This window comes from Pagrus major, chromosome 13 (genome assembly GCF_040436345.1).
Source record: "Pagrus major chromosome 13, Pma_NU_1.0".
NCBI classification, from domain to species: domain Eukaryota; kingdom Metazoa; phylum Chordata; class Actinopteri; order Spariformes; family Sparidae; genus Pagrus; species Pagrus major.
Genome location: NC_133227.1, coordinates 29502708 through 29530634, shown reverse-complemented (window position 1 = coordinate 29530634; position 27927 = coordinate 29502708). Strand labels below are relative to the sequence as shown.

Here is a 27927-nt window from a genome sequence, read left to right as displayed (position 1 = left end):
CGCGCACGGACGCACGCACACACGCACGCGCGCAGAGATCCTGCCTTTGCGGAAGCCGGAGCAGCCGAGGCGGCGCTACATTAAATTAGCATACTAACTAGTTTAGCCGTGCGCCGATGTGGACGGACGGGTGAGCGGAGCCTCCTGAAGGAAAACACACGTCTTCTATAAAAGTCGAGTCTCCGCCGATTCCGGGCTCATTTTGTCGGGATCTCGCTGCCGTCCGCCTGCCGAGGAGATGGGGGACAAGGCGGGCACCAGGTAGGACGGCGGGGCTACACGGGCTAACGGCTAGTTAGCATCCGCTCTCACGCACTTTGCTAACGCTAGCCGAGCCGCCGCTGTTCCCGGGCGGGGGGGGGGGAGGCTTTTTCTCCGCCCGGGCTGCGGAGATTTACCCGCTTTGTGAGGAAAAACCCGACACGGAGATGAGCGAGCGGCCTCCCCGGGTCGCGTTTGAACCTCTGGTCGGATGACCTCGTTCACGGGAGGCGAAGTTAGCACAGCAGGGTGGGGTTAGCTAACCGCGGTACGTCTCCAGCGGACCAGCCTCCGATCAGAAATCTGTCAAATCTAGATGTCTTGCTAATGTGCCTCTCTCGTGAAGATCGAAACGACAGAGAGATCAGTGAGACCTGCTGTTCAATGCACTGCACTCGGATTAAATGCAACCGCATTTGTTTAAATATAAAATGCATTTTAGTGCTGAAGGCAGGAATTCCCACGGTGCCTCTCCAGCAAAATACGGCCGTGGTGGGCGGTATCGACCAGTGGAAATCCATAGTAAAATGCAGGAGTTTATTGAATTAAAGTTCTGCTTGGTGGATGGTATCAATGCCGATTTTGCCGGAAGACTTAAGTTATTCATAAAATATGTGGCGTTGAGTTTTATCTTGCTAAATACACGAGGAACGTTTAAAATTTAAATATTTCCGAATGGAGTCTGGTGCGACCGCGCACACTGAGGGGCTATGTGGGTTAGCCTGCTACCAATCGAGGCTAATTTCGGGTATGTGGGTTCCGCAGGCTTATGCTAATTAGCTGTAAATGTGTTTGGACGGGTGTGAGTCTGCCGTGTGATGAGACCCGGTTCGGATGGACCGGCTCGGATGTGGATGTTGTTCAGGAGTCGAGCAGGTAAACAGAGACGCTGCTGCTCGGATCGTTTCTGACAGATGAAGATGCTGTTTTGACACAGTTGAATATATCAGATCCAGACGTCACTGTCAGGATGCTCCTGTTTGTCTCCACACACCTCATGTTAATCTCATCACTGCTGTGTGTATGTGCTCTCCCTCCTGGTTTGTGTCTTTAATCTTAATCCAGACTACCTGCAGGTCCTGATGGTGTCTGCAGGTCCTGATGGTGTCGGCGGTCCTGCGTTCAGACTTCTGAGTTCAAATTAATCTGAAAGAAAAACAAAAACAACCTGTATTTCCTGTTAATCTGCAGCTCGACCAGACCTCGTCTATTCGTCTTTCTTTATGTTTATTGCAGCTGAAAATGTGCTTTTCCAGCGGTGCCGTCCAGCGTTTTGTTCGCTCCTGCACACTGGATTTTAATAAAACGATGACTGTGAGGATAAACTGCTGACTCTCAGCTTTAATCCGAGGCTGTTTACACGCTGCGTGTTTGTTGTCGAGACAAAGGGCCGGTTATTTTACAGTTTCTGTGCAGAAATGTGCAGACGCTGTGTCTTTAGCTGCGCTCGTCGTCTGTAATCATTCTGTGATGGACGGATTGAAATCTGTGATCAGGCCTCTGGCCGACATTTACTCCAGCGCTGTGTTAACTTTCCTGCCTCCCTCCTCTCTCCACCCTGCGCTCCAGTCACTTCCTGTTAGGAAACAGGTGGGAAACAGGGAGGAGAGGAAACGAGCAGGAGGAAAGACAAACATTATGCAAACAGTGACGACTGTTGAAGAAACTGCTGATATCCCCCCTCAGCGTATAAACACGCCGTCGTACAGGAACTGTGCAGCTTCACGCTGAGACAGATCAGCTGTGGATAATCCAGTATACATTATCTGAACGCTGACAGCGTCGCGTCGACTGTTTCGTCCCGGGTGATTATCTGTCGCCCTGACACAACGAACTCGTAACAGCCGGAGATGGAAAGTTGAACTTCAGTTGACTTCTTCCACTTTATGCAGATCTTCACATGCAGACCTCCAGACCTCTGAGGGAAGGACTGTGAAGTTGTAGAAAAAGGCACCTGACAGTTATTTTCATTACTGATTAATCTGCAGATGTTTTCGAAAATTAACCGATGAAGTGTTGAGTTTATAAAATGTCAAAAAGTTGTGAAAAATGCTCATCTGGGTCGTTCGACGTCAACTCGCCCAGAAAACAGGACTGTTTTTAGTTCATGTCGCAGATTTTCTTGGAAACGTTCATGCAAATACTTTTAATAATAAACTCAGCAGCTCTGTTCGCCGGTCGTCCTGCACATTACTCTGCTGTTCCCCCTGTAGTGCATCACATTTACTCTTAATCATAAATACTTTATTGATCCCCGTCGGGGGAATCGCGTAATTAAGTTGGATAGTTTCTACTCGTGTGAATACACTTTGCATTTACTTTGTGTGTTTCTGCACTGCGCAGACATTTTGCTTGAGTTCGGTGTGAAAACGAGGATTATTCTCACCAGACTTCATGATTTAAATGTCAGATTGAAACAGATTTTCCTGTTTTAAAAACCTTGTTATTGAATAATGGAAACTCTGATGCAGTGGAAGAAAAACAAACAGACACGCTGGGCAACAAATCAGTGTTATATTGTTTATGGTGATATGACATAAGTGTTGTTTCCTGGTTTAAAGGCTCATTACAGTAAAGTGAAGTCATTTTCTGAATTTACCAGACTGTTCTCTTTACACACTTAGTCACTATCAAACAATACCAATAGTCATCACACAATATTGTCGATATATTGACGTATGTGGTCAAAAATATTGTGATACTTGATTCTGTCGCCCAGTCGGAGCTTTTATGAAGCATATTATTCAAAGACCTCGCGGCCCGGCTCTGCGCTCGGCTTTGTTTTGGTCCACTCGGCTCGTGTTTAAGCTCGTTTCCTCTTCACATAGTTATTTTGACTCTGCTGGTATCGGCCAGTTATTTTGTCACGCAGCCACTTTGCTAACACAATATGAAATAGTTAATTTCCTGTAGTGTAGTTTTTTTCTTCTCGAGCACTGAATGGATTTTGCTTAACGTGCTTTGTTGGTACTGTTTGGTACAACAATGGTGTTGGACCGGTGACAGTGATCAGCAGGATGTTGCTGAGTAATGAAACAACTCTGTGCTTCAGTTTCTGCATTAAAACAAGCGTGACTGACTCGCCGGGTCGTCAGTCGTGTTGAGTTCAGAGAACGTTTGTTAAAGTTTTCTCTGCAGCAGAACTGTTCAGAGTCTCTGCGGGCGGCACCGGACTGTAAAAACCAGTTCTCATTCACACTGAACAGAAACCTGTCGCCCTCTCAGTCCTTATGTGTGAACGGCCTGTTCGGATCAGCCGGCAGAGCGCTGCCACAAGATGTGAGCTGTGGTTTGTTGTGGAGCAGCAGCCCGTGAATATCTTTAAATGTTATCAGTAAAATCTGAGAATCATCTCTGGTAACCAGAGAGAGACCAGAGCACGGCTGATACCATCAATTTGTTAAGAGGCGAGCAGCTGTGTTGTGTACAGGCTGAAGGCAGGACAGTGTTTTGGGTTGTTTTTTTTTTGTTGTTTTTTGGCTTCAACCCTGAAAACAGCAAATTGCATTAGTGAGCGAGTAACAAAATCAAAGCATGTCCTCCTGGAGACCAACAGGAGAGAGAAGAGGCCTTATTTCTGACATGTCAGCCGGAGGAAGCTGGATTCAACCGCTTGTTCGTTGAAGACGACCGCTCTGTGCTTCAGTCAGAACCAGTGATTCAGTCGTTCTGCAGCGTTAGTGGACATTTGCGTAAAGTTAAACCTTTCTTAACGTCTCCAGGTTTTTCTTGCTTCGACTCAAATTGAGTGACATCTTGTTGCATCTCTTTATGTGTGAACAGGATGTTTCAGGCCGTAACACAAGCAGGAACAGTTTTATGTTATAGAGCAGCGACAGAAGTAATCTCGCATAGTGCTGAAGCCATTAGCTGAGTGATGTTAATCACCAAACTGTAGCTTCAGCCTGTGAAAGCAGACTGGACCCCGGACACCGGGCCTCCTGCCGGGCCGAGGAGACTGTTGTTGACATGAACCTGTTTAAATCAGCTAGAACATTTATTCTTCTTACAGCCGAGCGCTGAAGGCTTCTGTCCTCGTCCTCTTCTGTGTTTTGTAGTTGTGATGTAAGTGTATTTATTATTGTTTTATGTTTCTATCACTGTGGAACAATATATTTTGTGTTTTTGTATTCAGAAAAACTTGATAAGAAAACACGCCAGACTTTTATATTGTTTAAAGTTTATGACTTATTTTCATTACTTTTATCATTTATTATGGTTTATTGTCTATATAACCTTTGTAGCTGAGGTTGTACAGATGTCAGGGAGACACAGCGTTTGGAGATACTCCATGAAATAACGTCACGCTAAGACAAAATACCAGCGTAGGCCCTGGAGGATCATTTCTGCTGCAGAGTTCAAGCCATTAACTAAGTTTTGACTAAAGAAAGTAGCTGTTGTCACTGAATGCAACGCTACGTGACAAATGACACGATTGTATCTGAATATTATTGTGTAATGTCAAACATACCACAAACGTCACATTGTACTAAATATTGGCCGACTGACGGGACTGAAACAAGAACCCGCTTCAGTCTGGTTCTGTTCACGTAACACCGATACAGATTTAAGATCAGCTTGAAGTGGACCGGGACTGCAGCTGACGGTCATCAGTGAGGCAAACCTGAATACAGTACTCGTGGTTTAAGCTTCAGGGAGAACTACGTCTGAATATTCAAAACGTTGAGGCCGCGTTAACTGAAGCCGACACAACGCACGATTTTAATGTTGATTACCATGGCAACGGCACAATCGTCTGAGCATCGGGGCGACTGGGTCGGCCCACGATTATCCACAACCCGACTAGATTCATTTAACTGAGGTCCACATAGAGTTTCTTTCGGGCAGAACAGTTCTGGCTGTGTTCAAAAACACTGCACGTGTGTCTCGTCTCTATGACAACAATATCTTGACAACCACCGCCGCACGATCAACACCGATCCTTTGTGGTTTATCATGTTTGTTTTTTATTTGACCTCAGAGCGAGGAGGATGTGGGTGATGTGGGTGGGCTTGATCTGTAGGAGACAAAACTACGATAAATATTGTCGCCGAGGCCGGGAAAAGAAAAAGAGCCGCGGGGGCGTCACCAGAGCCTTTCTGAGAAGTCGGGAGATTTTCAGCTCGAAACAGCCGCACAAAAGAGGCGGAGCGCTCAGAAAAACGACGCTGGCGTTTTGCATCTTACCCCAACAGGTGTTTGTTTCTGGCCGTGTTGGGCCATTATGTTTTAGTTTTGCCCTCCACAGGAAACGGGGCCACGCTCCTCTAGATGTTCTGAACGAATTATCTTTCATCTATGTAATTAATCTTCAGCTATTTTGAGAATCGTTTGAGTCATTTTTAAAAAAAAGAAAAAAGTAAAAACTCCAGCTTCTTAAATGTGAATATTTTCTGGTTTCTTTCCTCCTCTGTGAGTAAACTGAATATCTTTGTGGACAAAACGAGACATCTGAGGACGTCGTCTTGAGTTGATCGACACTTTTCATCATTTTTTGACATTTTAAAGACCAAACAACAAGAAAATAATCAGCAGATAAATCTACAATTTCCAGATTCCTTGATTTAGAATCAGAAACTTGCAGCTTCCTGCACCTTCACTGACCTTCAGTGTTTTATTCATCGTGCACACCAGCAGGATTTTAATGTGATTAAAACCAATAACATCATCTTTTGCTTCCTCCTGCACACGAGCAGTTCAGTTAGTGTTGTTGAAACCTGTCTGATGGCTTCTGTTGCAATGCCCGGTGGACTTCACAGCTATGTTTAACTCTCATTAAGTTTGCGTGTCTGTGAACGTTAGCTGGTGAGTAAATTGTCATCAGGAGGGACAGGAAGGATGGGCAGAACCGCCAAAATAAGACCCATGTTATGAGGAAATGGTATTTTCTGGCCTGGGTTGAGGGTTGTGTTTAGGGATTTCCATTTTTCCACTCGTCGAGCATCAGATGTGTTAACTGTTGGCGTGTCCTTACTGTTAATGAAGCCACTTCGAGGCTGATGTTGAGCAGAAAGATGAGTGACAAGTGTTTGTGGGCAGCAGCTCATCAGACTGGAGTGTGATGATTGCTGCAGAGGAAGTGCAGCGAGGAACCGGTCCAACGTGAGGAAGTGCCGTCAACCAGACCGCAGCCTCCTGAAATAAAGCGAGCGTCAGAGTCTGTTTCTCTGAGTCACCGTGTTCAGAGTGTGAAGTTCACTCTGTCTGTTGTTTGGCTAATGAATAGCTGTTTTTTGAGGTTAGTTTGGTGTCGAAACGTCTGAATCAGCACGAAGCTGTTCTGATCACCTCGATGAACTCTGGCCCAGAGGGAAGACGGTTTCCTCTGTGAGCAGAGGACACTTCCTGTCCTTTGATCTACCTGTTGTCTACAGGCTGCCTGCAACATTGACATTTCATATAGATTTCAACTGACGGGCTTTAGCTTCTGACAGAAGATATACAAACATTCATTTCCCCTCATTTTACACTTAAAAGAGCGTCTGGTTGTAAGCGTGAAAGCGTTGGATAGTTTTAATATCTCGGGACAATAACTAGCTGTGATCGTGGCGACAACAACAGGTATTTTAAGCCAAACCATGATGTTTTTCTAAACCTAACCAAGTGGTTTATGTGCCAAAACCTAACCAGAGTATAAACGCAGCGTTGTGACGAAAGGGAAGTTAAAAATCGAACCTAACCTGAGCTAATTCTGGATATGGTGTCCGAGATGGAGCGCCGACCAAGCTATTTTCAACATGGATAAAATAATTTCTCTTCTAGACTTTCCAAATGTTATCGGACTGAATGATTCAAATTCTGATAGTGAAACGAGTTCACGGTGGTTGTGACGCTCAAAAAAAGGAGTGGTATTGTTTGGACCCCAGAACATCACGTGATGTTGTAATTAAACTGTTTGGCCACTTTGTCAAAAGCCCGGTGCTGTTCCCGGGGGCTCGGTGTCCATACGGTCCCTCAGCAGTTTGTTGTGTGGCTCGCTTCACATGTTTAAGAACAGGATTTATTTAAGATAAATGATCAAATATACAACAGTACTGTAGCAGAGCAGAATCTTTAAAAAGTAAAGTCTTTAATTCAACCCAAAGACGATTGTTTCCCCCAGCCGAAGCTTCAAATATTCACTGTTGATTAACATCGAAGCTCCAGAGCCATAAAAGTTGTATTTTTTTTAGGGACAGTCCGTCTAATATCGTCTTTTACTCAGTATTTGTTTCTTAGCTGTGTTTCATGAGTCCTGTTTCCCATGAGCCCAAAGATTATTGCGGGTTTGGTGTCACGGGTTGACGAGACGAGTCCAATGAGTTCATGTCTGATAACCGGACAGAGAGGACTGAACGCTGTCCAAGTTTATAGACAGCAGAGATTACAGCCAATTAGAGCTCATTAGTCTTTAAAGCTGTCATTTTTGTGCCAAAAAAAAAATCCAAGTATTTGTTTCTTCCAACCTCGGGAACATTGCATTTTTTCTTCTTTATTGTTTTTTGCTTTGGATACATGTAAAGAAAACACAATAAACAGCATAACAACCAAACGATCCAGCGGTGACCTCTCCACCCCGTCCTGGATCTGCATCTGCATCTGGAGCCGCTTTATGAAACCGCTTTTATGGCATTATGGGACAAATCTCACCACTAAAACCTAAACTATTGTAATCATCAGAAGAATAAAGGAACGAATGACGACAAAAATAATTAATTTGCGGGAAAAACAAGTCACAGTCACACACACACAGTCCACAGCTGGATATAAAGCAGTTAAAATGATCCCGTCAGATAAAAACACTGGGTTCTTGTCCAGGCATGAAGCATCACATCACAGTCTGCTGTCAGGGGGACGGGACTCTCTGCCGTCTGTTTGTCTGAGCCGGCGTCCCCGCGGACCGACCTGCTGCAGGTGGATCAGCCGCTGCTCGCCGACACGTTTATCCGCCTGGAAAGTTTTAGAAGCAGCCAGCCGAGCGTTAAAGCGTGTTTACATGCAGCCGGCTGTTTTCCTCCAGAGCTTATTCCCACGGCAGCCGGTCCAACCTCACATCACACTCACGTTGTCTGCAGAGATAAACATCTGACGCTCAAAGACAGGAGTTATGAGCGTCAGAGATTGAAAACAGAGCGTCACGTTTCAGCTGCTCTCACGGGTTCAGATCCTGAGTCATCTCGGCTCAGGTCTGAGGAAGTTCAGTCTCTGTTCAAGTTTATGCTGTTTGATCTCACATTGCATTTTAATGTGCAACTAGAGCTGAAGTGATTGGTTTATTGATCTACCAGTCAGTTGACTAAACTATTTAATCAGATTTTATCACTGTAAACTGAAAATCTTTGGACTGTTGGTTTGACAGAACAAGACATTTGAAGACCTCATTTTGGGCTTCAGAAAGGACGTTTTCCTGACATTTATAAACCAATACTACCAATACTATGTACCAATATGTTTGTTTGTTTATCGGTCAATGAATCCCCAGCAATGGAGGGACTTTTACCCACTTAAAACACCTTAAACTCTTAAATGCAGGTAGGGATTGCAGTCGTGTCTGTTTTTCACCGGTACACCAGGAGGAACTTGAGGTTTAGGAACTTGCTTCATGTTTCTCATCGTTTCTCAACGGCTACTGACGTTAATCGGATATCTTGTCAGTATCTGTGTCAACCTTCGCTTGTAATAATTGCATCGTGTCGGTGGAGCAAATGTTCTTTTGTTTTTAGATTCTTGTAAAGAGTCAGTGTAAACAGTCAGTCACTTGAAGTTTGGTCAATCCAGTCTGTGAATCTTCAGTCTGATGTTCAGTAAATGTGTAAAGTGGCTGCAGTTGGATCTTCGAGTCCCGTTGAGTCGGATTATGATCTTGACGCTGGTTGTTTAGATTCTCAGGCTGGATGTGAAGAGTTAGTCTGCGTCTCTTCTGACACAAACACATTGAAGTTTACCAGAACTGTGTGATGAAAGTATTTAGAAATGTTTCACTTCATCACAGCAGCTGTTTGTGTGTCAGGTCTTCAAACACTGCTGATTTACTGCTGAACATCAGTTTCCAGATTTCTGCCACCACAGGATGAACCCAGATTACTGACATCATTTGGAGAAAACACAGGAATTTTTTAAGCAAAACACGTTCAAAGCATTTCCCCGGTCTAGGCAGATGGTCGCCCACCATTGAGTCCGGTTCTGCTCGAGGTTTCTGCCTGTTAAAAAGCAGATTTTTCTCTCCGCTGTCTCCGAGTGTTTGCTCAATGGGGGGAAACGTTGGGTGTCTGTAAATGAATTAATTAAAGTCTAGACCTGCTCAATTTAGAAGGTGTCATAATAAAAACAAAATAACTTTTGTTGTGAAGTGGAGCTACACAAATAAAGATTGATTGATCTCAGTAGTTAATCTGCAGCAGGTGTTGACTGTCAGACTGTCTCCTCAGACTGAAACTAGCTTCTGTGATCAGGAGGAAGACGTCAGCTCCGCTCGTTGATCAAGTTTAGGGCTGCAACTAACAATTACTTCTGGATTAACTGTAATTAATACCCGTCACACTTCCCAACTTGACCGCCTCACATGTATTGTTTCGTCCAAACAACAATCGAAAACAAAAAAAAAGATCAGTTTGGTCACATAAAGCCTTAAAGAACGAGCAAAGATTCACGTGTTGGATCAGAACAGATCTTTGGAGTCGTTGCAGGTTAAATCTCTGAGGATTTACTTCTTGTTGTAAATGTAATCAAGTTTTCATGATTGAGTAAATTACCATAGAGTTGGAGATTAACCGTCTCTGCTCAGAAATGAACATCAGTGGTCACAAACAAAAACAGACGACGGAGGAAAATTTAAAGTGATTGACACTGACGTTGAAACAGTGAAGTGACGAGTGGATGATTGTCTTTGGTTCAAACCTCCGGTGTGATGATTGGCTGCTTTTCTCTGCTTCATGTCACACTAATCTGAATGCCTGTTGGTTTTTGACATTTAAAGATGGTCATAGACACGTCTTACTGTTTTAATTTGTTTTACAGTATAACTGATTGAGAAAATAACCTAAATCCATCGTTAATGAAAATGAATCAGAACCAGATCGGACTTTCCCCCTCGTGTACAGCTGAGAGTTATTTGTAGTGTCTCTGCAGCTCGTTACCGACTGTTTCTGTGTTTATGTGTTTTCTTGGAGCCGTAGCTGCAGTTAAAAACACCACCGTGATAAACAAGCCTTTAGTGCCAAAACTGGAGTCAGAAAACTTGTAAATCATTTTTAATTTGTGCTTTGAAGTGATCTAAATATAACGGTGGTGTGGAAAGGATCAGCGTCTGTGACAGGAAGCAGCCATCAGCTGGAGCGGCTGCGCAGTTGTAAACAGTTTATTGGCTGCAGAAACAGTGAAAGCAGCTTCAGACGCTCCAGCTCCGTCACTTCGTTCCAGCAGAGCTCAGATGTTTGAGTTTCTCCTGAACAACTTTAACTGTTAGATTCAAACCGGAGATGTGAGGAGAGGAAACTGCTGTATTTGTTATTTCCTGTTTGTGTTGTGGTGGTTGCAGGAAGTGACCATTTCACACCATTTCTGGAAACCTTGATGGCTGCGGTCTGTTTGCACGTGCTTTATAACTCTTTAATGAAGCTGAGCACACGAGCTGTGTGACGTTCTGATCGATACTGTGATCATGATTATTACTGAAGTCTGACTGATTTGTGTTTTAATATATGAAGAAATTCATACCTGGTGTCAACATGAGCGTCCTGAGTGACCCGATAACCAGCGTACAGCTTCAGCAGCATCATTATGCATCTTCCTGAACACCTGTGATCTGATCTCACTTCGTTTCTACATGCAAATAAACACATACATGACTAAGACAAACGTCCATGATGACTTTTACACAAAGACAGAAATAACTTCATGTTTAATGTTTGCCGAATTCACAAGAAGGCCCAAATAATTAAGAGTATGTCAGAGACAGCGTTTCAGAAAAGTGTATAAGTTTCTCCTAACTCAACAACTCACTAAATTGAGTGTTTTTTATAGGGAGTCTGGTGACTTTCTCCATGGTCGACAAAGAAGGTTAAATTTGACATGTTTACCATAAATAAAATGATTTATTTTTGCACAAACTGAGGGTAAATGGTGAAATCAGTGTAAACAGTGTGTTGAAACAGCTGCTAAATGTTGGCAAGTAAGATGCACTTTAGACACAGAAGCAGACAGGCTGATACAAACTCGCACTTTTTACAAGGAAACAAACAACTTCATGTTTTGATTTAATGCTGAATTTACAAGAAGGAGACAATGATTCAGAATTTGTTGCAGCTGTTTCACAGAGTTTGTTAAGTTTCTCCTCATGAAACGACTCTTTAAATTGAGCGATTTGTTAAGGGAGTCTGGTGATATTGCAGTTACTAGTTCTAATGGGTTAGGGTTAGCTGAAACGATCGGACGTGTGGAGCGTCGAGGAGACAGAAATGTCATTTTTCCATCATGTTTTTTTTTACGTGGTTTTCTATCGTTTGCAGAGACACAGTTATTAAAAGTGTCTCTGAGTCAGAGCTTCGCATGATTCAATATCACACAGGAAACTGTAGCTTACTGTCTGTTCTGAGTAGTTTTTAACCAAATAAGACCACCTGAGCAGCTGGTCGTCCACCTGTCCCCGTTAAAGCTCTGTGCTGACATCCCATAATAACCCAGGGTCGTATAGAGTGAGTTTTTCCTCTCAAACCACTTCCTCCTCAGTTTCCTGCCGTGTTGAAATAAACAGTGGGCTCGTTTGCAAATGAGACATTTCCTCAGATTATTTAGACAAACTGTTCTCACTTGTTGAAACATCTTCACTGTTTTTTTTCTCCTGATGGAGACGAATCGAGCCCGAACAAACGGATGACTAACACAAGCGTCTTCTGTGTCTTCCCTCTTGTCTTCTTCCTCTTTCCAAACTTCTCAGAGTTTTCAAGAAGTCGAGCCCCAACTGTAAGGTGAGTCAGACCCTTTATTTACTCTGCATCAACATCGTGTGGTCGAGGAAATACAGATTAGAAATGTGAAGAGCCGTGTTCAGATATTTTACTTCCATAAAAGTAGTAATGCCATGATGAAAATGGAAATACTCAAGTAAACTAAGCACAGTACTTGAGTGAATGTACTTAGTTACATACATTTGACCCAGTTGCTATTAAAATAATATTACTTTTAAATATCATGTGCAGTGTTCATATTATTGTCAATACTTATTCTAACGTAGTATTTCAGTCGGATTTGATCGATCGTCTTTAATGTATCTTGTTTTATTATTTTATTCTGCACTGACGTCGGCCTTTACTCCTTTCACACTTTATATTGTTACTCTGTTGTTTGTTTTTTATGTTGAAGCTTCTCATGTTTGAGCGATCTCTGGCACCATAATGTCCTTCAGGATTAATAAAGTTCAATCTTATTTTATGATCGTTTGATTAAATAGGTCAGGCAGCTAAATATAGATCAGGTCAGATGATTCAGCTCGCTCTGTTTACTGTGTGTCTGCTCAACCTCAAAGCATCTATACGTCTATATATATAAATCTGTAGTACCAGGCTGTAAATATCATGTAATGATGGCAGTAAAAATACTGTTAACTGTGACATTACTGCTGGTTTCATACCGGCTGATTCAGTCATCATCTGTTGTTGTGATCAAAGTAATTGAATAAAAATTGACGCTGTGATTGGTCTGCAGGTGACAGTTTACCTGGGAAAGAGAGACTTTGTGGATCACCTGGACCACGTGGACCCAGTGGGTGAGTGGAAACATCTGGACGTTCGTATATTAATGTTTAATCGAGAGGTTTAAAAGTCCAGAGGAAGGTTATTAAAGTACAATGTTTGCTTTCCACGATTTCCAATTAATTTTCATAAAATGTTTCACAAAAGAGTTTGATATTTTTTTTTTTTTACAGTTTTGTAGTAAAAATACATTTTAGAGGAATTGTTTTGCAATCGTCGTGGTATTTATACAGGTTGCATTTAACCCCCAAAGACCCAGACAGCCGGCTAAACGCAGCTATTGTTCTGAAATGTTTAACAACTTCAGAACCACTAATATCCATACGCTTTAAAGACTCGTGTAAAGTGGAGTTTCTCAGCTTTTCAGTGTTTTGTTTGAGCATTCAGGGCCTCCGTAGTGAACGTGATTACACCATCATCGTTCGGCATCGAGTCGTCGAGGAAACTCACGTAGTGTCTTCCTCTCGCGGTCGTAGTCGAGCTACTTCTGTTTTTCGGGTTCGATGGGTCATATATTTGTCTTTCTCGTCCTCCGTTATGATTTAATAATCTTTCTATTTACTCTCTGAACTGTTTTGGACACGTCGACATGTTTCAGTTAATGAAATATAGGATTACACCAGAGATAATGTTATAATAAATAATAAATGGCTGTGATTTGCTGAGGGAAGGTCAGATGGAGTCAAACACAGTCCTAACAAACTTCCTGAGGTTCTGTCTGAGAATAGTAAAAAAAACCCACTAAGTGTTTTAATGCTGTTTCATTCGTCCATTCTGAGACGAAGCAAATGTAAAAATGGGACTTTAAGTGAATCAGATGAAACTAAATGTTCTCCTGAATCACATTATGTCTGACACTTGATGCTGACTGCAGGAAAAACTGAATAAATACAGGAGACGTCAGGCGCCGCGAAAACTATTTAGATTATGAGGGTTGAGTTTGTGTAACGTGAGCTGTCCACTGACACAAGGATCTCCAGGTGTGTCAGAGCCTCAGCAGGTGCAGGTGTGTGTGTGTGTGTGTGTGTGTGTGTGTGTGTGTGTGTGTGTGTGTGTGTGTGTGTGTGTAAAACTCTGTGGACTGTGTTTTGTGATGACTCTGCTGTTTGTCTTCCTTCCTTCTTGCTGACAGATGGAGTGATCCTCGTCGACCCGGAGTATCTGAAGGACCGGAAAGGTACGACAGCTTCCTCCTGAACATCAAAGTGTTTTTTATTAAAGAGGGTCGAGTGAGGTCCGATAGTCGGTTCAGCTTTGGATCCGGCTCCAAGTGTTTGAAATATTTCAAAATCATTTTTTATTTAATAAACACAGATTCCTTCCTGTTGTTTTTATTCCTGGTAACATCTCTGAACCGCTGATTAATTCACCAGTTTCTCCTCCTCCCCCCCTTCTTCTTCTTCTTCTTCTTCTTCTTCTTCTTCTTCTTCTTCTTCTTCTTCTTCTTCTTCTTCTTCTTCTTCTTCTTCCTCCTCCTCCTCTTCCTCACTCTAGTCTTCGTCACGCTGACCTGTGCGTTTCGATACGGTCGTGAGGACCTGGACGTGTTGGGTCTGTCGTTCAGGAAGGATCTCTACATCTCCACCTTCCAGGTGAGAGCTGACGACACTGTAACTAAGTACATTTACTCAACTACTCTACTTAAAGTGCAACTCCACCAAATGTACACATCAAAGTGTCTTGGGGATTACTATGTGGAAAAAAAGTAGTATAACACCTTTTGTGGCTCCAGAGGAAGCTGCATGTAATCTGATGAATTGTCTCTGGTGATGTCACTCAGTGACGCGGTTGCATTGTGGGTAATGTAGGCTCACATGTCACTCCTACAGCACTGTTGGCCTCATGATGGACAGTTTAAAAACAAGAATCGATACAGCAGAACCAGAAATGTCACCTTGTTATTCCACACGTTCTTCTTCCTTTAAATCTGAAGCCTACATTACCCACAATGCAACTGGCCACTGAGTGACATCTCAGGAGGCAGTTGATCAGATTTTAATGTGGAAAATTGGTGGAGTTACCCTTTAAGTACAGATTTGAGGTACTTGTACTTCAAATGAGTCTTTTCCTTTCATGCTGCTTCACACTTCTACTCCACATCAACTTCAGTTAGTTTCTTTAAACAAAACACAAAACACACGACGAGAATATAAAATATGAACTTTTCTTTTAAATGAATCCATCCAAGATTTTATCCAAGTACAGCTGAAATGATTAGTTTATTAATCAGTTGTTTAACAACTATTTTGACAACGGTTTCTTTTGTTTTTACATCACAAATCATTGTGTGGTTGCAGCTTCACAGCGGGTTTCAGATCGGCGGCTTTTCTTCTGAATGTATTTGAATGTATTTGTGGTAAAGTTGAGGTTTGGACCGTCAACACATTTCTCACTATTTTCACCAAACGACGAGTGGATTAATGGAGAAAACAATTAGCAGATGAATCCAGACTGAAAATACAGAATAGTTCAGAATGAGCTCCACCTGAACAACTACACCAGTAAAATCCTGCTTTTACATTAATGACCAAGTCACAATAATCTAATGACATCAGACAGAAGAGGACAGTCGCAGCCTGCAGGGACACTTTACTGATGAGACTTTATTAATGTTTTTGATACAGGACTTTACCTTGTAATGAAGTATTTTTACGGTGTGGTATTTGTACTTCTAGTTGAGTAAAGGCTGTGAACACTTCCTCCACCTCTCCTTAAATATCAGAACTGTCTTTCTCTTGTTTTATAAGCCTGATATTTGGGGAAACCTGCTAAGTTAACAAGACATCTGAAGGCTGAATGTTATCAACATGTCTCTGTCTCTGTCTCTGTCTCAGGCCTTCCCTCCGGTGCCTGAGGAGAGGAAACCCAACAGCCGGCTGCAGGAGAGGCTGCTGAAGAAACTCGGCCAGCATGCACACCCCTTCTACTTCACTGTGAGTCACTGCTCATTTCCAACATGGCTGCCAGGTGTAAGAAAGATATTTGTTGATTGATGTCGAGTGATTTAAAGAGAGACGACCTGTGTGAACAACAGAGGTGTGGAAACGTCTCAGTTATAAGATGCATCATGATGCAGATGTGGAAGAGAGCTCGCGTCGAGTGTTGATTGTTCGGCCTCAGCCGGACAATAAAGTTGTAAAGTAATGTTGCAACGTCGCGCTCATGCTTTGTTGGAGGGAGGCAGGAATCAACAAGGAATGATTTAATTTATTTTCCGTGTCTGCATGTCGTCTATTCGTTCATTCATTAAATGCAACTTGTACATCAGTCACACAAACGGCAAAATCAGAGATTATTATTATATTTTTTTCCATCATCGATCGAATTTGCCTGAGCGTCATGTTTTTTAAAAAGACGTATTATCCTCTTAGTCTCATTATTGTATCGTCTGTAGTTCCTGGAACGTTTTGGTCAGAAAGTGTCGCAGCTCAGAGGATTGTCTCCTTTGCATTTATTCAAACCCGGTCGTTCAGCAGTCAAATATAACACAACACGTGACTGTCGGGTGTTGTTGTTTCCTCCTGTGTATTAAAATCAGCTCTTCAGAAGTTGACAAATGGAAACAGAAATTTGCACAAAGTCACCTTAAGTTGTTCGGCTCAGTTCCCGGAGCTGTTTGATTGTAAATGATATGATGAGGCTGTTTTCACAACACTTCAGGCTCAGGATGGGAAAAAGACATTTTAACTGAAGACCAACAACAGCTTCACAAAAAAAAAAACAACTAAAGGCTTCATGGTTTTGTTGTGCGGTCTGGACTTGGTCTTATTATCTGCACTCCTCTTTAAAGGGAGGAAGTTTCAGGTCTGGCTTTGGTTCATTGTCATTATCGATTATCGATTGAGTTGTTTTTGTTGCTCGGTTAGTAAAACACCAGAAAGATGTTCATCAAAGTTTCACAGAGACGCTTCAGAAAAGACCCAAAAACATTCAGATGACATAAAAACAGAAAAGCAGCAAATCTTGAAAAAGTCTTGGAAGACAAATGAATTATTAAAATTGCTGGAAAAATATTTTTCTGTCCATCATCCGACTGAATTCTCTAAACATTAGCATCAATTACTTCTTAATTTTCAGCAGCGTTGGTTGGTCATTTTTGGGTTTTCGGCTGTTGTTTGGACATAATAAGAGTAAAGATGTTAACTTGGCAGTTGGGACACTTTTTTGACTCTTCAGACGTTTTACAGACCAAATGAGGGGAGCCGAGTTTTTACCTCCGTTTCCGCCCGTGTTCGTTGGTTCGTTGGTTTGTCAGCAGGATTACAAAAAAAACTACTGAACAGATTTCCACTAAACTTGGATGCAGGATGAGTCTCAGCCCAGAACGGACCTCAGTAACTTTTCTTGCGAGCCTGGATAAATGCACGGATCCACTTTCTTTAACATTGTGATATTGGACATTTATCAAATATGTTTGATTTGATGTTGGATTAGGCTTGATTGAATTAAAGGGGACTGCTGGCGGAGGTATGCACTCTACTGAACTCACTGTGTTATTTTCTTTTGTGATTCAGATTCCTCAGAACCTCCCATGTTCAGTCACTTTACAGCCCGGCCCAGAGGACACTGGGAAGGTAATGCACACACACACGCACGCACACACACACACGCACGCACGCACGCACGCACGCACACACACACACACACACACACACACACACACACACACACACACACAGTTTCCACAGCTTTCCTTGTTAGGACATTGACTTCTGTTCATTGTGGACAGCCGAACTCTCACCAGGACGTCAGAAATGACGTTTTGCCTCATTAGGACTGGACTTCGGTCCCCGTGAGGACGACGGTTCCTGACAATGATGCCGTTACTGGAAAAGGTCGCAAATTGACGACAAAAATGCACACACGCACTCAAACCCTAACCTTAACCGCTGACCCACAAATCACCTTATTATCAACCGGGGACACGGCTTTTGTCCCCAGTTGTACAAACTGTACCCAATTAACTGGACTTTAGTCTGAAATGTCACATAAATTAAGCTGAGTCAGAAACAAACACATCGATGCTTCTTTTGACGTCTACTTCCAGCAAATCAGTTTAATTTCTTATTTTTTTATGCAGATGATCTTGAAATAAAAGATATATAACATAAATAAATACAGTAATTGAAGAGCAGGATCGTTCAACAGATTTATTAAGTTTCTTTGTGTCTGTGCTGAACTGTGAAAACTGCAGCTGAACAGAAAACATGATTCTGTGTCTCAGCAGGTTTAAATATAAGAATATAATGTAAGCAGCTTCAGTGTTGCGTGCTGAGTGAATCCAGGTGGTGATGTTGAACCTGTCGGTCGTCTCTCGTCTCTCTGCAGGCCTGTGGGGTCGACTTTGAGATCAGAGCTTTCTGTGCCAAGACAATAGAAGAGAAGATTCACAAGAGGTGAGTTCACAGAGCGCCGAAAAACACGTCAGAGGGAAACGAAAGTTATTTTAGTTCCAGAGTTACGATGAGCCGGTCTTAATTGAGAACAACACGAGGTTTTAAATCTGTCAGTACGTCAGCAGACGGTGGATGAGGGCTTTTATTCTGTAGAGCCGTTATGTGAGCTGACAGCTGGTTAGAGTCAGGAGCAGGAGCTGTTTTCTTTGGCCCGGACTGTTTTCAATCCTGTGTGTGTGATGAGGCGTCCAGTGTGTGTGTGTGTGTGTGTGTGTGTGTGTGTGTGTGTGTGTGTGTGTGTGTGTGTGTGTGTGTGTGTGTGTGTGTGTGTGTGTGTGTGTGTGTGTGTGTGTGTGTGTGTGTGTGTGTGTGTGTGTGTGTGTGTGTGTGTGTGTGTGTGTGTGAGATGAGTCGGCCAGGTTGAACTCAAGTGTTGAATGTCTGCAGGAACTCGGTGCGTCTGGTGATCAGGAAGGTTCAGTACGCTCCGGAGAAGCCTGGTCCTCAGCCAATGGTGGAGACGACCCGCAGCTTCCTGATGTCTGACAGATCCCTTCACCTGGAGGCGTCTCTGGACAAGGAGGTACACACACACACACACACACACACACACACACACCTGCCTGACAGCTGGTTTGTCATGTTTGTTTGGATAACGTAGATGTACACAAGTGGAGTACCTGAGTTAAATGTCAGATCAGTCACAGGAGACTGTAACTACATGCTGCTGAGAACATTTGCGTACTTTTACTTCAGTACAAGACTTTTATTCCAAGTAAAGTACTCTGAGTCCTTTTTCCACCACTGGTGTGTGGAAATTAAATATCACACACATCAAACGGCCTTTTATTTCTTATCAAACCTAATAAATGTCTCTTTTCCCATGATGCTTTGTGTGTAGCTGTATTACCACGGAGAGCCCATCAGCGTAAACGTTCATGTCACCAACAACTCCACCAAGACCGTCAAGAGAGTGAAGATCTCTGGTACGTTCCTCTGTCTCCTCTTCCTCCTGCTCCTCCTCTTCCTCCTCCTCCTCCTCCTCCTCTTCTTCTTCTGCTTCTTCTTCTTCTTCTGCTGCTTCGTCTGTCTGTTATTTTCTCATCTCTTGCTGACAGAAACTAAAACATGGGCTGCTTGTCTGAACAGTCATAATAAATAATAAACTTTATTTTATAGCACTTTTCTAAACAAGGTGACAAAGTGCTTCACAGAAAAGGGAAAAGAAAAAGCGGCAGGTAAAAAACTAAATAGACAACAGAAAGATTAAAGATCAAACAGTTTGACTTGTTCTCTGAGCAGACTAGAGACAGACGTGAATACACACAGATTAATTAAACGTGTCTCATATTACGAACTCTTAACGCTGTTAGATATACTGTGGATAGTCGAGGTCAGAGTGGACGAAGAACCTGAAGTTCGGTCGACCATCAGGTGGTCATACAGTGCAGCTGTCTCAGCTTTGATTTTGAAATTAAAGGGAGGGGTCTAACAACTTAGAAGAAGTTGTTTTCTGCCTTTCTAACCTTTGTTTAACAACGTGAAAGGGTCTAATTAACTAATGATTTACTGTTTTCTCATCATTTAATCTGCCGATCATTTTTACGATTATTCGTTAAGTCTATAAAATGTAACAAAAAACAAAGAGAGCTTAAAAAAGCTTTCACAGAGCCCAAAGTGACGTCTTCAAATGTCTTTTGTCCAACCAACAGTCTGAAACAGTCGTCATTCACCGTCAGAAAGGACGAAGAAAAGCAGTAAATTGTCACATTTAAGAAGCTGGAATCAAACGATGATTGACAGCTTTGCTTTATAAAAATGATTAATCGATTATCAAAATAATTGTCAATCAAGAATCTGTGTTTTGGACTGTTGGTTGGACAAAAGAAGAAATCTTCAGATTAATAGATCATGAAAATAATGTCAGTTTCAGTGCTACAATAGTTATTAGCTGCAGATAAGAACGGAAACAGAGTTGGAGAACAAATGATCTTTTGTCACCTTCCTCATTAACACATGAAACCAACACAAATGTCTGATCTCCTTCATGTTTCCATCCTGTGACCTTTGACTGGAGCTCTTTTAGTGATAAAGTCTTCATGACAGGAGAATTAGCTCCACCTGCTGTTTATCTCCGTCAGCCAGTAAACTCAGCAGGAGAGGACGGAAACAAACATTTGTCAAAATGTGTTTTCTACTTTGATGATTTTGCTGTTTGATGCGAACAGTCTTCTCTCCGTCTTCGTGTCTCTGCAGTGCGTCAGTATGCGGACATCTGCCTGTTCAGTACTGCCCAGTATAAATGTCCAGTGGCCCAGCTGGAGGCAGAGTAAGTCCCAGTTCTCCCTTCACAGACGAATGAGGTCATGAAACACCTGACGTGACTTGATGTTTAGGTTTGGCTTCTAGCTGACCTCAAAGTTATTATTTAGAAACAAAGACAAAATTAAACATTACTGAACAAGAAACCAAGAAAAATTGGCTATAAGTCACTGTGCTGAGTGGGCGGGGTTTACTTGTCCAGTGTGATTGACAGCAGTGTGTCGTCTCCATAGTGACCAGGTGTCGTCCAGCTCCACCTTCTGTAAGGTGTACACTCTGACCCCGACGCTCGACAAGAACAGAGAGAAGAGAGGACTCGCTCTGGACGGGAAACTCAAACATGAAGACACCAACCTGGCCTCCTCCACCATGTAACACTCTCTCACACACACACACACACACACACACACACACACACACACACACACACACACACACACAGTGTACAGGTGTGTTATACAGGTGTGTGTCTGCAGTCATGTGACCACAGCGCTCTGTTGTATGTTTCAGTGTGAAGGACGTCACCAACAAGGAGGTTCTGGGGATCCTGGTGTCCTACAGAGTCAAAGTGAAGCTGGTGGTCTCACGTGGAGGGTACGACACACACACACACACACTGCTGACATCACTTCCTGTCCTCTCAGCCTCACTGTTTCCTGTAGATGTCATCATTAGTTTTGGGCTCTTCTGTCAGACTCTACTACTCTACTTAAACATTTTGTGGCTGAGCTGCACTCACATTTAGAGCTGCGACGACAGCTGTTCTGGTAATCGATCGATTTCAGTAATTCTTTTAAGAAAAACAGCTCAAATTCTCTGATTTCAGCTTCTTCTTAGATATTTCCTGGTTTCTTCCTCTCTGACAGTAAACTGAGTATCTGTGGGTTGTGGATGAAACACTGGCAACATTTTATTGACTAAACAACTGATCGATTAATCAAGAAAATAATCAATAGACGATAATAATGGAAGGGAAATTTGAACATCTGTATCTCCATGACAACTGAGCAGACTCCCTGAGTTTAAGATGAACCTACATTTGGTCGAGTGCGTTTCTCTTCAGTGATGTGTTTCTGCGTGACGCTGACGGTCAGGAGGGATTTACATCAAATCCTTTATGTTTGATTGGGTCACATGAAGGTCGGCTTAGTAAATATTGAGCTGGAGGGATGTTTGTAGGTGCAGAGGACCGCTGGCCTTCACCAACACCTGAGAAATTAATACATTAGACCTCCAACACACCTCCTGCTGCGATGCTACGAGCTAACAGTCGTGTCTTGTCAAATGATGGGCGTGGTTACCGTGGTTCCCCACATCACATTTGATTGGATAAATGTGTCTCACGGCCTCGAAATTAAAAAGGAGTCATTAATTTGTCGTTACAGGAGGAAAAAAGGGGGCACATGAGAGATAACTGAAGGATGTTAATGTTAATGTGAGAAGGCCTGCAACTAATGATTATTTTCATTGTTGATTATTTTCTTGATTAATCGATTCGTTGTGTTTTTTCTACAACACAAACACTCTGTTTGCTGTCAGAGAGGAAAATAATCTGAAGAAATTACTCAAACCAAGTAATCGCTTACCAAAAAAGTTGGTGATTAATTTAATAGCTTGTCTTTAATTAGTAACTGAATGAAGTTTGGTTTTGGTCGGACAAACTAAAACAGGAAATTTGGGATGTCATGGCAACAGTTTTCACTATCTGTTATTGACAAAGTTAAAACATCTGGAAAACTCATCAATAAAACAAATAGCTGTTGGTTGCATAAGATAAAGAGACGCAGACCGTGGTCCTCCATGTTAGTGCAGCTCGGCCTCGGCTTCCTGCTTCGTCCTCTAACTTCCTGTAGTCAGTGTCAGTTACCGTGGAAACCGTCTGCTTGCTTGTTGCTGTAGTAGCTTGCACTGTAGGTTGTGAACGTGTCGTGCTTTTCATTTTATCTCCCCTCTGTGTTTTTGGCTTTTTGTGTGGCTCCCCCCTCCTCCTCCTCCTCCTCCTCCTCACCTCCTCCTCCCCCTGCAGGCTGCTGCGAGGCATGTTGGAGAGGTAAATGTGTCAGAAAAACACAAATCTGCTGTTTCTGTGTCAGTTCAGTGCTTTGAACCAGTTTAAACCAGAGACAGACTGCTTCAAACTGGTTTGAAAACATTTAATACTTTTAAATCAAAGTAACTGGATAAATAGAGATCTTTATTTTCTGTATATATGATTGATAATTGATAACTGAAATCTTGATACAAAGATAATCTTTTACCTGATTGTGTCTTGATAACTCAAATATAAAGTACATTAGCTCTTTAACTCCATCAGTAAATCATCATCAGGGTGGTGTTAAATCGCTGTTTGTAGTTTTTGGTCTGACTTCCTGTTTGTTGTTGTGTTTCAGAGACGTGTCGGTGGAGCTGCCCTTCATCTTAATGCATCCTAAACCTGTGGAGCCGCCGGTGTCCCGCCCACAGTCAGGTGACCACACACACACACACACACACACACACACACACACACACACACACACACACACACACACATCCGTCTTTATGTAACTCTCTGGCCTTTTCCGTCTGTGTCTTTTCTTTATCATGCTCTGAATTTCCATGGAGACAAGAAGCAGTTTCCATGGTAACAACGGTGTGACATGCTAATGAGTGCGCGTGTGTGTGTGTGTCTGTTACAGCTGTGCCAGAGCTGGACCCCCCCATCGACACCAATTTGATAGAGTTCGACACAAAGTGAGTATCAAGTCTTCTGATGAGGAGTTTTCTTTACAGGTGGAGAGAGAGAGAGAGAGAGAGAGAGAGAGGTAGAGTAGAGAGAGAGAGAGGTGAGAAGTAGAGTAGTGAGAGAGAGAAGAATAAACAACACTTTGTTTACCTTTGTTTATCTGATGTTCTTCCTTCTGGAACAGAAACAGGAAGTTGTCATGTCTTCGATGTACTAACTCTCCTCTTCTCTTCGTCTCTCAGCAGCATCTCCCAGGACGACGACTTCGTGTTCGAGGACTTCGCTCGCCTGCGGCTCAAAGGCGTCGTCGACGACAAAGACGAGGACTGCTAGGAGCTCGCCGACCCTTCATACGCTCGCTTCGAAACAACCACACACACACAAACACACACACACTTACACACACACTCCTACACTTCACGTTACATTCCCCGGTGGAGGGGATGGATGAGGGCATGTTTGGACGGAGGTGGTGTTCTTCCTCTCTTGCTTCAGCCATTCGTCACGCCGCCGCCGCCATTTTTCGCCGCCGTCTTCTCCATCTGTCTCCTCTGTTTCTCTTTTAGCTGAAGGTTGAAAAACTGTAACATGTAAAGCAGCTGCAGGACAGATGTTGGCGGTGTGGCTGGGCTGTTTGTTTCTGTGTCGTCAGGGCGATCAGGCGTGGACGGGAACGTGAAGGAATGACGTATGAAGCCGAAGAGTCGCAGCAGCTGCAGCGTTCGCCCTCTTTTATTTTGAAATCCTTTTTGAATGTCGACCGTTTCTGCGGCGAAACAAACAGAATATATATTTGAAACATAGAAAAAAATAATCTTGTACGAGCAGTTGAGGTCTGTGTTGAGTGGTGATCGACATTTTTTCTTCAAGTAAATACTGTAGATGATTTTTACATCATGGCTGCAAGGGGAGGACACACACACACACACACACACACACACACACAGTCACAGCAGTCTTACGCAGGCGACTGAAGTTCGATTTCACCAGCATCCACTATCTCACGCTCTCGTCACGCTGAACGCTGTCGTCCATTTTGTAGAAAGTTTGTCGTCACGTTCGCTCAGTTGTTTCTGTTTCAGAAACGTTCCAGCGGTGATCGAGTCGTTTCCTTTCATTTAAAACTCTTTACATCTTTGTAAAGTTAAACAATACGGAGGGTTTGGTTCAGTGAAGAAAACATCACGAAGATTTAAATCTTTAAAAAAAGTCGACCTGAAAGCTGCAGCGATCTGAAGCCAGGAGGTTTTAAATTTTAAATTTAAATGATTTAAACAAAATAAACCCTGAGGTGTGAAAGTCTGGTGTTATTCTGTAGTTTTGTTTTTGTGTCAAATTTATGAAAAGACCAAAAACCACAATTTCCTCAAATAACTCAGCTGTATAACATTTACAGAGTAATAAGAACGGCTGTTGGGGAAAAGTTTGATATTTAAATTCACTAAATACGTCTGAATATTTGGAGGATAAAAAGTTGAGATGTTACGAGAAAAACAGGTTAAAATCATAACTTTACAAGTTGTAATATTATAAAACTGATGTTGTAATTTTACAAGTAAAAACTTTAAATATTTCTAGAATAAAGGCGGATTTTTAGAAAATGTTTCCAGTGAAGATCTTGAAGGAAACGGCTCAAAAAATATATAATTTAATTCTTAAACTTGGGTTTTACAAGTAAAAACGTTGTTAGATTTTTACACGTCACCCTTTCACTCTTAAACTCGTCCTGTTTGCAGGTATATTGAGTGAAACGCTGCCCTCTAGTGGCGTTTCTGGACAAAATCTGAAGTTTGTTTTTGTTGTTTTTTTTCACAAGTAGGCGAGGACAGAGGGGATCTGGACAATCTGATGGTTTTTTGTTTGAGATCTCCATGATCCACATTGAAATCTAGTTTTGATCGATTTTGAATTCACAATCTGAATCCTGACGCCTTCAGTCCAACAGAACACGTCTCGAATCTCACCAGACCTCTTCTGCGTCGTTTCCCTGACGCCTCTCTGGTTCGTTTAGCTGCAGGTTTGTTCTTCAGTCAGGGAAGTTAATTGATCACTGATTAGATGAACGTTTCTTTGGTTTTCATGTTTTTGTCCACTCACTCTTACTCACCTAATTAACAACGTCTTGGGCCTCATTTCTTGAGCTAAAGTTTTCTGCCAGTTAAATTAAATAAAACTGAACCAGTTAAACATTTTTTTCAAAGATGACTGAAAGATTTCACCTTCCTCTTCTGTTTTTAAACACCAAACTGTCTTTGTTGCTTTAGCTGGCTAAAAAAAAACAAAAAGCGAGCAGAAACTTTGATCACCCTTGAATCGTTTCTCAAACTCGGATCAAACTTTAGACTTGAGTCGGACCTCGAGTCACTCGACTTGTTCGGACTGAGATATTTCACCTTCATCTGGTTTCTGTTCACTCGTCTGTTTCTGACAGGAAAACTGGATTTCTCTTCTTTTTCTGCAGCACCTCGTCGTTCGCTCAGTTCTGAGGTGCTTTAAAAAACTAAAACTGTTTCTACTGTGAGTTTTTATCCAATCACAGAGAGCCGTCAGCTGAAACAGTCTGTGACTCGACCCGGTTTAAAACGATCAAACTGTCATCGTCCGCTCGTTAAAGGGAAATACTGCTGTTTTTTTGTCTTTTATCATCATCTCTCTGTTTTAAATCCTCATTGACCCAAACGCACTTACTGAACATTTAGTGTTTCATTTTAAAGAGATCGAGCTGCAGCTTGTAATCTAAGAACCACAGTAAACTGCATTGTGCCTTTGAAATCTTACTGTTGCCAATAAGACGACATCTTTTAATCACCAGTTTTGTTTTTTAGTTTTTTTTTGTGGCTAAAAAAAGAATTTGCAGAGTTTTCAGTGACGTCAGATTCAGTTTGTGACTTGTTGTTGTTAATCAGCAGTAAACTGAAGGAAGCTCCTGTAAGTCGATAAAAAGGGAAAAGAAATGCCAATTAAAATTATAATTCAGTGGTTTTGTTTATCATTTTTCCAAAAAGTCAGACTGTAACTAAATTCTTTAATTGAATATCGAGGTCATTCAGTGATAATTATTAATTTTGCCCTTAAATCATGCTTAAATTTAAGGTCTTTTAGCTGCGAGTGTTTTTGCCCCGAATGCTGTCTGTCAGGCAGAGAAGCCGTCGTCGTGTGACCTCTGTATCGAATTTGGATTATTTTGGTTATGTGATGATAAATAAGCCATCTCCATGACAACTGAGCATTTCAATCTAGTAAAAAAAAAAAAGGCCATGAAACGAGTTTGAAGGCCTCAGGAACAACGAACAAGTCGGACCTTTCTGTTTGTGTCCGTCAGAATTAATTCTCGTCAAACTCTGACTTTGGTCCCATTAAAATTACAACTTTATCGTCAGAATAAAACTTTAAAAAATATCTGAGATCATTTTGTGAAAATAATCTTACACATGAAATTCTGCCTAATTCTACCCTGACTTCTGTCTGTCAGGCAGAGAGGCGGATATCATGTGACCCGAGTCTGGATTTGTGAATACTTGATAAAACTGAACCACCTGGATCCAGTGAAGAAGGCCGTGAAATGTGCTGAAAGTCTCGGGAACTTTGAACAAGTCGGACTTTTTTTTTTTTTTGTTTTAGTTTGTTTTCGTCAACTTAATCGCCGTAAGATAACTTTTCTTGTAGAGTTACATTGCAACCTTTTCTCTTTAAAACAAAACATCTATTTTCTCTCATTATACTTTGACTTGGTGTCGCAAATTATCGCTGTGTTGACATTATTCTTCTATAAATTGCCTTTATTCCTGGAATATTGAGTTTTTTCCCCGTAAAATTACAACTTTAACCTCGTAGATTACATTTTTTTTTTCTCTGAAGGACTTAACTTCTTATACAATGAGATCTTTATCCTGTAAATCTGCTCCTGTTACTGACTTCACTCAACGCATTTCTAATATTTCAGCTGATTTCCCTCACATATCTTACTCTCACTCTGCAGTCTTATCCTCAGTCTTTAAGGTCGATGCCATGTGACAATAAATGACCAAATTAAACACAATAAAAGTGCCATGAAACCTCCACAGCCAATGAAACCAGTCAATGAGAGATGTGATTGAAATGAACCAAACAGCACCAGTGTTTCCCTTCAGAACCACCACATGAACCTCCTGCCTCATCTTCTACCGAATCATCATCATCATCATTGTTTATTTCCATTGTCTTCATTCAAACTCAGACATGATGTGAAGGACTTCAGCAGCTCGGGTTTATCCTCCTCGACTGGATCTTTTTCTCTGTATGTTCATTCTTAAAAAAAAAAAACAAAGATGGCTGAAAGTAGTTCAGGGCTTTCTAGCGTTTGTTTGTTCGTCGCCGTCAGTTCTGTCTCTTAACGAGTTTTCTGTTAATTTTCTCCCCAATAAGCTGCACAGATCAACATTTCACACGACACAAGAGCACTGCACTTTCATTGGACGAAACAAACCCACAGAACTGCAGACGTTTGTTATTTTAT

At 42.1% G+C, this 27927-nt stretch overlaps 1 protein-coding gene across 4 annotated transcripts; it reads left to right on the top strand.

Moving 5' to 3' along the window:
- The first annotated feature begins 113 nt into the window (after positions 1-113).
- LOC141006819 (arrestin red cell) lies at positions 114-27927 on the top strand. 4 transcript variants are annotated; one of them, XM_073479074.1, is made up of 17 exons: positions 114-261; positions 12176-12206; positions 12943-13003; positions 14122-14166; positions 14484-14581; positions 15824-15922; positions 17504-17563; positions 18318-18385; positions 18833-18968; positions 19287-19371; positions 20642-20714; positions 20941-21078; positions 21218-21301; positions 22734-22757; positions 23098-23174; positions 23386-23440; positions 23678-27927. In XM_073479074.1, exons 1-17 carry the CDS (start codon positions 239-241, stop codon positions 23763-23765), a joined length of 1245 nt encoding a protein of 414 aa, XP_073335175.1. In that variant the 5' UTR covers positions 114-238; the 3' UTR covers positions 23766-27927. The 4 variants fall into 4 exon arrangements, with proteins under 4 accessions (XP_073335175.1, XP_073335174.1, XP_073335177.1 ...); XM_073479073.1 differs by having other exon boundaries at positions 23675-27927; XM_073479076.1 differs by lacking the exon at positions 22734-22757.

Coding starts and splice junctions, on each gene's coding strand:
- LOC141006819 (XM_073479073.1), top strand. CDS start 239: ATGGGGGACAAGGCGGGCACCAG. Junction 12,207..12,942: donor AGTCGAGCCCCAACTGTAAG/GTGAGTCAGACC, acceptor ATTGGTCTGCAG/GTGACAGTTTACCTGGGAAA. Junction 14,582..15,823: donor TCTACATCTCCACCTTCCAG/GTGAGAGCTGAC, acceptor TCTCTGTCTCAG/GCCTTCCCTCCGGTGCCTGA.